Source organism: Cyprinus carpio, chromosome A3 (assembly GCF_018340385.1).
Source record: "Cyprinus carpio isolate SPL01 chromosome A3, ASM1834038v1, whole genome shotgun sequence".
NCBI lineage: Eukaryota > Metazoa > Chordata > Actinopteri > Cypriniformes > Cyprinidae > Cyprinus > Cyprinus carpio.
The window spans coordinates 26,954,056-26,964,967 of NC_056574.1; the positions used below are offsets into that span (position 1 = coordinate 26,954,056).

Below are 10,912 nucleotides of genomic sequence, written 5' to 3' on the forward strand. Positions count from 1 at the left end.
CAGCAATCGCTAAAGTAGCTGTAAATAGGACACAAACATTTGTCTGATAAAGTAGCAGCATTCATCAGCACGAGAAGCCGAGACAAATGAAAGGTTCAGAATCACTAGTGATTTTTTTAGCATCTTTTGTCTTATTAAAGTCACTTGCTTAATGCTACTTAGGTGCACAAATCAGAATATCCATTTCACTCATGGTTTTAAATTAGGCTATGTTTATCTGTCAAAATCACGCCTGGAGAAGGAGGCGCTCACGTGACTGCAGAGAGAGAGCGGAAGCATGCGTCATTCCAGTATGGCGTCGTGCTGAGCTTGTAGAGCAGCAACACAACTGAGAGTCTGACTGCACAGTTCGCTTTTAGACCCTCCACTGCGATTCAAATATGTCCACGCAGGAGGTAAGGTAAAGACAGCACACTGAAACGTCTTGACAACTCAGAGGGAGCCCAGCAGCGTCCAGAAGAAGAACTCTGAGCACGCCTCTGACGTCGCTTTGCATTTTCCAGGTAACGTAAACAAGGGTTTAAGTGCGTGGACTGTGTATAGAGCAGTAAACAAGACCGTTCATAGCACTCTTTTCTATAGGTTTCGGGATTTGCATGTCTCCGTAAACAGTGTTAAATGAAAGGCTGTTCTATACTTGTGATTGGATGTTTTGCTTTTCTGAGTGTTGAGGAAACACTCGGTGTGTTTTAAAATAAATACTCTACCTTGAGACCTTTCTATGCCATTTCCATAATAACCACATCAGTAAAAGAGAAATACAGCTTTTGGGTTTGTTTATTTATTTATTTACTGTTGGCACCACTGTCAGTGGAATATGTTGCTTAACCAGCTACATGTCTGTACATAGACTAGTATTGGTCAACATCAAGCATCACATGTCATCAGTCAGCAAAAACAGGTTTTTTTTTTTTAGTTGGATTCAATTTACAATCTAAGTTTCGCTATAGATTATTAAGAGTTGATAAGGATACTTCTGACATGTTATCCCACATAGGTTTGGTCACTTGAATTCGTAGTGACCTAAACATTTACATTCATATATTATTTATTTAAAATTTGCACGCATGCACATCTTTCTGAGCTCACAGTGTAATTTCTCTTTCAATATTTTAATTCTTCATCACTGTATTCACATGATACTGTGGCCGAGATTAATTCGTATCACGAGCGTGTGCCTACTTCCTCTCCATGTGTCCTCCTTGTGCGTCTAAACTCCTGACAAACTAGATTATAAATGTTTATGGAAAAGCTTTTTCATTTTAAAAATGAAGCATTTTGACAGGTTTCGGAAGACTTTTGAACCCCACTGTACATCCTCATGTGAGGATGTGATTAGAATGTGATCAATAGTCTGTGTAATCAGTGATAGACTTTGGTCTTTTTTTTTTTTTTTAATGGCGTATGGACTGAAACTGTGTGTCAGTCTCAGGTTTTGCTTCCCATAATGACCTTTGATTGTAGTAGACCAAACCATCCATGTTCTAGAAAAGTTTTGGATCCATATACGGGCAATATTCCACTCCCAAAGCACCAAAAAAAAGGTCATATTTTACACCTTTCTGGAGTTTTATTTTAGGTTTTGATGTCTTTACGAATTTATGTTTTGTGGTATAAGTACCAAAAACCATCTCAGTATATTTTTACTGCTTCTCCCTCAGGAGCTCTGCTAAGAACAGGTCGAATTTGGCCTGTCTAATTAATATTCATGAGCCTCTCTTCTGATTGATCTGTTGTTTTCTGAGTGATGCACAGCCAGGCCAACCACAGGTAACTAGGGTCATGTATGCTGTAGCCTGCTGGGGTTTGGTTTTACTCACAAGTAAGAAATAGAAACACCAGTAATGATGGTCATTGCTGAGGGAAAGGTTGTCCGGCCTTACATGTTTGAGCCGAACTCAGACCCCGAACCAGTGACGACAGGAGACAACCAACCACCTCTTCAAACGCACTCACAACAGGATGTTTCAGAATGGTTATTAGCTTTTTTCATGAACCTCAGTTATCATGAAAAAAGCCAGGAAATTTCAGTTTTGACAATAAGGGACCTTTAACTGATAAAATGCAATGTAATCTGCTTTGGTCAAAAGCATCTGCCAAATGGAAAAATTTAAATGTAAAACTGTTGATTTGAACTATACACTGGCTTTTTTTGTTCTTCCTCAACTTTAATCTTTTCCTGCAGCAGCGATGTCACTGACAGATGTTTCTGCCGACACAACACCCTTCTTCTCAGATGATAATGAGGGGGAGGGGCCTACTGACAATGGGGTGGGTTCACCTCAGCCCGAGGAGGAGGAGTCTGCCAGTGGAGTGTCTGATAGAAGAGCTAAAGTGATTGTGGTTGTACTCTGCTACATCAATCTACTGAACTATATGGACAGATTCACTGTGGCAGGTAACCAGCGCTAGTAGATTTCAGAGCATCAGTGCTGCTATACAGTGCTGGGCCCCTTTTAATCCAGATCAAATGCGCAAGACAAAGGCACACAGCTTGATGATAATGTGATTTACTTTTTCTTTTTGAATCAGAAGCATTTTAAATCCCATCATGAATTCTAACAATACAATAATTGATTTAGGTTTATGTATTGTTGTCTAATGGTGTGTTGTCTAATGGTGTGTTATTTTAGTCTTTTATTTATATATATATATATATATATATATATATATATATATATATATATATATATATATATATATATATATATATATATATATACATACATACATACATACATACACAGTACAGGTCAAAAGTTTGGAAACATTACTATTTTTAATGTTTTTGAAAGAAGTTTCTTCTGCTCATCAAGCCTGCATTTATTTGATCAAAAATACAGAAAAAAAATGTAATATTGTGATATATTATTACAATTTAAAATAATTGTTTTTAAATTTATTATACTTTAAATTATCATTTATTTCTGTGATGCAAAGCTGAGTTTTTAGGATCATTATCACATGATCCTTTAGAAATCATTCTAATATGATGATTCATTATCAAAGTTGGAAACAGTTCTGCTGCTTAATATTTTTTCAGAACATGTGATACTTTTTTAAGGATACTTTGATGAATAAAAAGTAAAAAAAAAAAAAAAAAAAAAAAAGAAAAGAAGCTATGTTTTTAAAATATAAATATTTTGGTAATAACAATATACACTACTGGTCAGTAATTTGGGGTCAGTAATTTTTTTTTTTTTTTTTTTTAAAATAAAATCAATACTTTTATTCAGCAAGGATGTGTTAAATTGATAAAAAGTGATAGTAAAGAAAATATATTATTAGAATATATATTATTAGAATTTTTTTTTTATTTTGAATAAATGCAGATCTTTTTAACCTTTTATTCATCAAATATATTACACAGCAGAACTGTTTCCAACACTCATAATAAATCAGAATATTAGAATGATTACTAAATGATCATGTGATAGACTGGATGTTACATGTGACACTGAAGGCTGGAGTAATGATGCTGAAAATTCAGCTTTGCATCACAGGAATAAATTATTTTTTAAAAGTATATTCAAATAGAAAACTATTATTTTAAGTTGTAATAATATTTTACAATATTACTGTTTTTTTTTCTGTATTTTTGATCAAATAAATGCAGGCTTGATGAGCAGAAGAGACTTCTTTTCAAAAACATTAAAAATAGTAATGTTTCCAAACTTTTGACCTGTACTGTGTGTGTGTGTATGTATATATGTATATGTATATATATATATATATCATCTTTAATTGTATATTTATATATATATATATATATATATGTATATATATATATATATATATATATATATATATATATATATATATATATATATATATATAGATATATATAGATATATGTATGTATATGTATTTTTTTTTTTTTTTTCCTTGAATTTTAGTTTTAGTCATTTTGTTTTGCTTTGTCATTTTATTACTTAAACCTCAAATTTATTTCAATTAATTGCCATTGAACATTTCTAATTTTTATTTTTAAGTTCATCTACCATTTGTGTTTTATTTCAGTTTTATTTTATTTATTTTTATTTAGCTTTATTTCAGTTAAGGAAATTATTTTTAATAGTTTTAGCTTGCAGTAGTCTGTCTGAGGTTAATAAACATACTTTGCCTATTAGTAGTAGAGACCTTGTTGAACGCAAAGATATTTGTTGTTTCAAATGGCTGTTTAATTTATAAATATCTGTAGAAAGACGTATTGTTGTTTTATTCTGCAAAACATGTAATGTGCAATGGTATTTTAACTGGTCGGTAACAAACTGTGATAAGAGTAAACTTCCTGTCTTACAGGTGTACTTCCAGACATTGAGCAGTTCTTCAGCATTAGTGATGGAAAATCAGGGCTACTTCAGACAGGTGAGCGGATTCATACCATCTGTGATCCATTTTAATATCATTATAATTATTATTATTTATTAACTTTTCAATCGCTTTGATTCTTTATTCCTTTTAGTCTTCATCTGCAGTTACATGATCTTGGCTCCTCTGTTTGGATACCTGGGCGACAGGTATAACAGGAAGTACATCATGTGTGTGGGAATTTTTTTCTGGTCCCTAGTGACATTAGCCAGCTCCTTCATTGGCAAAGAAGTAAGTCCTACATTAAACCTTTCAGACTTTGCAAATGCATACGGGTTAAACCTCTACTTTATATTTGAAAACAATTTTATTCAGATACTTTCTTTATTTTTCAAAGCAACAGCTTTCAGTCTCTGATACAATGTCTTCTATACTGAACTGTGTAATTTAAAGTGTCATTTGGAGAGTAAACTAATAGGATAAATCTTCTCTCAGCATTTCTGGGCGTTGTTGTTGACGCGAGGGCTGGTGGGTGTTGGGGAGGCCAGTTACTCCACCATTGCTCCCACCATCATCGCTGACCTGTTCGTCAAGGAGATGAGGACCAACATGCTGTCCATTTTCTACTTTGCAATCCCAGTGGGCAGGTGGGACAATGCACAAACATACACTCAGTGGAAATACTGGTGTTTAGGATATTCTCACTTTAGCTCTGTGCACATTTACTGGATGGTTACATTCTCACACTCTGCCACATGCAGTTAGATTTTCTCCACTCCAAACAAAGCTGCATTTATATGTTTTCAGGCTGCTACAGTTGAGCACTTCTGAGAAAGAACTAGTCCCTGAATATTTAAAATTCATGAGAATAATTAAATATATATATATATAGATTATTTGGCCAGGCAGTTCCAAAATCTACTGACAGCCTTGTTAATGGAAAGAGCACTTTTTTTTTCTCATGTAAATTAAAACATTTGTTTTGAACATTAGTTTGTGCCCCTAAAACATGATTTTAAAGAGCTGACTGTATTAAATGGACAGCATAAGCTACAATGTGGACCAGGCCTAGTCCCTATTTTCATTCAAATCTACTGGCCTTTCTTTCCTCAGCGGTCTGGGTTATATCGTGGGCTCAAAGGTGAATGATGTGGCTGGGGATTGGCACTGGGCTCTTCGGGTATGTCTGCAGCACCAAACCTCTCATTGTTTATCTGTCTCTGGGTGGAGTGCATGACACATGCTTATTGCTTTAACCACAAAATCACACTTGGAGATTAAATATAATAGGGGTGCTCCGATTGATCGGCTACCGATCACAATCGGCCGATAATCGATTTGGGATGATTGATCGGCGGCCTCTAAAAAGGCCGATCTCAAGCTGATGATGCCTGCCGTGAGAGGTTTGGCACATGCAGCAGCACCGTCTCAGTCTCTGTCCGGCGCGGGTGAAATAATACTGTAATGCTGAAGGTGAGGTACAGTTTATCTTTCTTCATTAAATAACTTATAAAGTAGCTAATTTGTAAACTTTCTGTGAGACATAATTTAACAAAAAGCGTGAGTGAATCACCGCGCACGCTCTCTTTCTCTCAAAATGCCCAAATGGCATCAAATCAAATCGCATCTGCACTATAAAAGCGAGCTGCACAGTTAACACAGGAACTGTCACTTGCACAATCGAGGCAGTGTTGTATCTTCACTAAAGTTTATAAACTAGATGGCACTCGTGGAGGTAGGAAAACAAAGTTCTTTTAGAACCGCAGGATTGCTTGTAATAAAGAATTAAATGCAAAAAATAGTTTAAATGTTTTGCCACTTGCTTGAACAACTTAATATATAAATATATAATTAAAACAAAAAAAAAAAAAAAATAAAAAACTTTAATATAAAAATATATTCTTTAAAACACATCTATGAAAGATTGTATTCGCTACTGCACAGTGTAAAAAAAAAAAAAAAGGTTCCCAATGCTGAAAAAGCATTTTAGGTAACAGTGATTGGATTTGAAATCAAAATGATAGGTAAATGTTGTTTGTAGTAAGCAGCCACGGATCAGTAGTGGACTCCTGTGTGAAAGCACAGTGAGCACCTGCTGCTTCTGCACCGCTTGCATACCGCACATGGACTGCATGCACACTGCAAACGGAGTATGTGTGAACCTGGTGTAAAAGACCACCTCACATACAGCTCACAGAATCAGGCTTGTGCTGTGTGTAAGCTATTGTGCAACAATTGCACGATTGTAAAAACAAATGCATCGCATGATCAAACATTTAGGTCAGATAAATGTATATTTTTGCCCCCCTCAAATTAAAAAATCCCCTCATACAAGAGTCACCTAAGAGGAAAATTCATTTTTAAAAAAATTCAGGCCTTGAATAAATGTCTAAAATTCCTGACTGGAGTCTTACTATAAATAATTATACATAATAAAAAGAAAGCTTTAAAAAAATCGGCAGATACTTTTTTCTGTGATCGGTGATCGGCCTCAAAAATCCTGATCGGAGCACCCCTTAAATATAATAACAATTCTCTTTTCTGTAATGTCTTCACACTTATTCTCACTTTCAATTTCTCTCTGCCTTTTTTGTTTGCTCTTTTTCGTTTGTTTCTCTTTTGTAGGTGACCCCTAGTCTGGGGCTGCTGGCCGTGATCCTCTTGTTTTTTGTAGTTCAGGAACCGAAGCGTGGTGCGATCGAAGCTCGTCCAGAGCACACGCTGCACAGAACCAGCTGGATGACGGACATAAAAGCACTCTGCAGGAAGTGAGTCACTGAGCTTATTTTGGCTTTAAAGCATCATTTAGAAGTCACAGCCTTTGCTTTAGATTTTATGCAAGGGAATTTTCTTTATCTGATAATCTGAGGGTTTTTTTCCTCAGTTATCAGGTAATTATTGGAGACCTCACTGCAGCCTCTATCTGAGATGATCAAGGAAATGATAAAATATCTAATCGCTCACAATGACAAGTGATTTGGTTTTTAGATATAAGGGTAATAACCATTGCTCTTTGTGACTGCTGTTGTAAAAAATATATTATTCAGTAATGTTTCAGCAAGTTTTTGCCCATGCATTGGAGGTCAGTAGACACACACACACACACACACACACACACACACATATATATATATATATATATATATATATATATATATATATATATATATATATATATATATAAATGATATACAGCAGCCATTTATGTCTTCATTGTCACATGGTCTTTCAGAAATCATTCTGATATGATGATGTGCTACTCAATTATTATCAGCTATTGGTGCTCAATTATTAATAATCATTATCATTATCCATGTTAAAAAATGAAATTGAGTGGTAGTGTATCACAGTTTCCTTAAAAATGTTAAGCAGCAAAACTGTTTTCAACATTGATAACAATAAGAAATGTTTCTTGAGCAGCAAATAAGCATATTAGAATGATTTCTGAAGGATCATGTGACACTGAAGACTAATGTAGAGTATTGATTGCTGAAAATCTTTCCTGAACTTAATGTCTCTCTGTTTCCCTCCTCATTTCTGTTGCAGTCCAAGTTTTGTTCTGTCCACGTTTGGCTTCACGACTGTGGCATTTGTGACGGGGTCACTAGCCCTGTGGGCCCCTGCCTTTTTATTCAGAGCGGGCGTCTTCACTGGAGAGAAGCAGCCATGTTTAAAAGCCCCCTGTGACAACTCTGACAGGTATCAGCCCCTCATACACACCACCACCTCACTCTCTCAATACATACCATGACTTTGGCACACACTTTTGTTTTCTTTTAATGTTTTTGTACTCTTTTAATATTATGGTACCATTATGATGTTATGAGCAGCGCATATGTACATGCTGTATTGTAAATATTCTTCTGTTAAGAATATGCACTAACAATGTTCTTCTAATCTCTGACGCCACGCAGTGTGCTTTTTGGCATCATCACAGTAGTGACAGGCATCCTGGGAGTAACGAGTGGAGTGCAGGTGAGCAAGAAGCTGAGGACCAGGACCCCTCGAGCCGATCCATTAGTCTGTGCTGCAGGACTCCTCCTCGCTGCTCCCTTTCTCTATCTGTCCATCATGTTTGCTCAGGCTAGCACTGTGGCCACATATGTAAGTCACTCATTTGACTTCTCCTTTGACCCTGTTAAATCCAAAAACTGTTTTTTCATTTATTTATTTTCTCCCTGAAAGTGTTTTCAATGTTATATTGACCTTTAGTGTTGAATGTAGAGCAGGTTTATGCTGCTTAACTATTTTGTGTTCCCATCAGGTCTTTATCTTCCTGGGTGAGACGTTCCTGTCTATGAATTGGGCTGTTGTTGCAGATATCCTACTGGTGAGAGTTTCACTTCCTCCCATTTTATCCACTACCAATTAAAAAGAACAATGAAAAGATGATTTTTATTTTATTTTATTTTTTGAAAAACATACAAATCAAAATCTAACAGAATCAGGAAATGAATCGAGTTTAACAAATTTAATTTCAACACTTTCTGTGTTTGGAACAGCATGAGGTCTCTTTCCTAATGTTCTCATTTCTCTCTTCTCTCAGTATGTTGTGATCCCCACACGGCGCTCCACAGCAGAAGCTTTTCAGATTGTACTCTCACACTTGCTGGGCGACGCTGTTAGCCCTTACCTCATAGGAGTGGTACGTCCATCTCACAATTGCACAGAAAAAGTCTTTCAAAGCTCTTTTTAAAGTGTTTTCCCCCCTCTTAAGGTGTCAGACTCAATAAAGAAGTCGGATTCATACATGTGGGACTTTCGTTCACTTCAGATGTCACTCCTGCTGTGTTCCTTCGTGGCCGTGGTGGGTGGAGCTTTCTTTCTGGCCACGGCCCTCTTCATAGAAAAAGACCGGCATCTGGCAGAGAACTACGTGCCCTCTGGTGAGTGAAATCACTGATGACATCACAGTCTTGTCTTAGATTGGAGGCCATTCATATTTCCAAAGAATTTGGTAATATCAGGACAATCTTGAAAGTCACAGTTATGTTTGATTGTTTATTTTAGTATTTATATTTAGTATATATTTAGTATATATATATATATATATATATATATATATATATATATATATATATATATATATATATAATATAAGTTTTAGCAATTTTTGCACTTGTCAAGTACAACATTCTAAAACTTAAATGTAATATTTATTTTATTTCAGATTTATTTCAATTAATGATTTTTTTTATATCGTTTTAGTTATATTCTGTGTATTTTGCAATATATTGGTTTTAATTGCCACTAATGATCCTGCTTTTAAGAAGGAATTTTAAAACCAATATTGCTGGTTGAATACAGCCTCAATGTCTGTGGTTGGCATTTTGTGCCTTGCTGTCAAAAGTGCATTACTGTAAATGGGTTTTTAAACGAATCTGTAAATATTCCTTTCAGTTTCTCCATTAAACAAAATGCTGACTAATTATGTCGTCATTTCCATTTGTGGGTTTTGGTAAAATCTTTATGTAATTCTCAGTCACTTAATTTTTTAGGGTCATTATAGATGCTTTGGAAAATAACATACTGACGTGTCTTTTTTTTTTTTTTTTTTTTTTTTTTTTTTTTTTTTCAGATGATGCACCAATTATTGTTCCAAAGAGAGGGAGGTCCACTAAAGTATCAGTGTCAAGTGTTTTAATTTGAGATGGCGCAAGGATTTGGATGGTTCTCACACAGGGAACAGCACTCTGATTGGCGCAGGCAGATAGAGCCAGTCCTGGAGCAGTAATCACTGATTGGACTATCTCCACGATAAGGAGTTTTATAGTAATTTATTATGCTCATGTTTTTGTTTATATCCTTAACACCCTTATGATTTGGGAACATTTTGGACTAAAAAATATCAATAACATCTTACCTGGTAGTCCTGTGTGCCTAGTCCATCCTGCTTTCCCCCCGGATGAGTCCTGTGGGAGGAGACAGAGGCACACGGGGAACACGTGGGAAAAAAAAATGGAAAGAGGTTATATGGTGGGAATATTTCGTTACCTTTTATTGAAACTCCTCAAGATGTGTTTTAGGATTCATGTAAATTATATTTATGATGTTTTTATTGGAGGCGATCTCAGTCTGTAGGCTAAGTCAGTTAACTAAAACCAAGGTACTCTCAAAATTCTGTTGCATTTGTTTTCATCAAAGCAGGACTATGACTAAGAACTAGCAGAGTCAGACTGAGCTGAGCAGCACTGAACTCTGTTTGTGATCTGCTTTTGCAAACTAAAGTCTTTCCTCCTGTTTTAATGTCTTTTGAGCTTTTATGGTCTTTCAGGAAACACACCGAAAACAAACACTAATGCTACTGTAGCATGATTCAGATATTAATTAACTTGATTATATATCTATTTTTAAAATAACATTGTTACATATATTTGTTACATGGACCGTTTTTTTTTTTTTTTTTTTTTTTTTTTTAAGGCAGTTTCTTGACCATTCCCTCTGCTGTGGATGTTTTCCAGTCTATTCTTTTAGAATAATTTGCAAACTTTGCTTGTTAATCTTGTTTTGTAACCTTTTTAAAATAAATATTAAATGAGAAATTTAATCTGTATCTTTTTGATCAGTTTCTTGTGTTAAACTTGCTTTAAATCGGTTGCCT

At 35.2% G+C, this 10,912-nt stretch overlaps 1 protein-coding gene across 2 annotated transcripts; it reads left to right on the forward strand.

Moving 5' to 3' along the window:
• The first annotated feature begins 235 nt into the window (after positions 1–235).
• On the forward strand, positions 236–10,858 carry LOC109048559 (protein spinster homolog 1-like). 2 transcript variants are annotated; one of them, XM_042727183.1, is made up of 13 exons: positions 236–503; positions 2,186–2,398; positions 4,303–4,368; positions 4,466–4,602; positions 4,807–4,958; positions 5,425–5,491; positions 6,937–7,079; positions 7,858–8,010; positions 8,226–8,415; positions 8,576–8,641; positions 8,858–8,956; positions 9,029–9,197; positions 9,890–10,858. In XM_042727183.1, the coding sequence occupies exons 2-13, from the start codon at positions 2,191–2,193 to the stop codon at positions 9,958–9,960; spliced, it is 1,521 nt and encodes a 506-aa protein (XP_042583117.1). In that variant the 5' UTR covers positions 236–503; positions 2,186–2,190; the 3' UTR covers positions 9,961–10,858. The 2 variants fall into 2 exon arrangements, with proteins under 2 accessions (XP_042583117.1, XP_042583125.1); XM_042727191.1 differs by having other exon boundaries at positions 2,189–2,398.
• Positions 10,859–10,912: the final 54 nt, after the last annotated feature.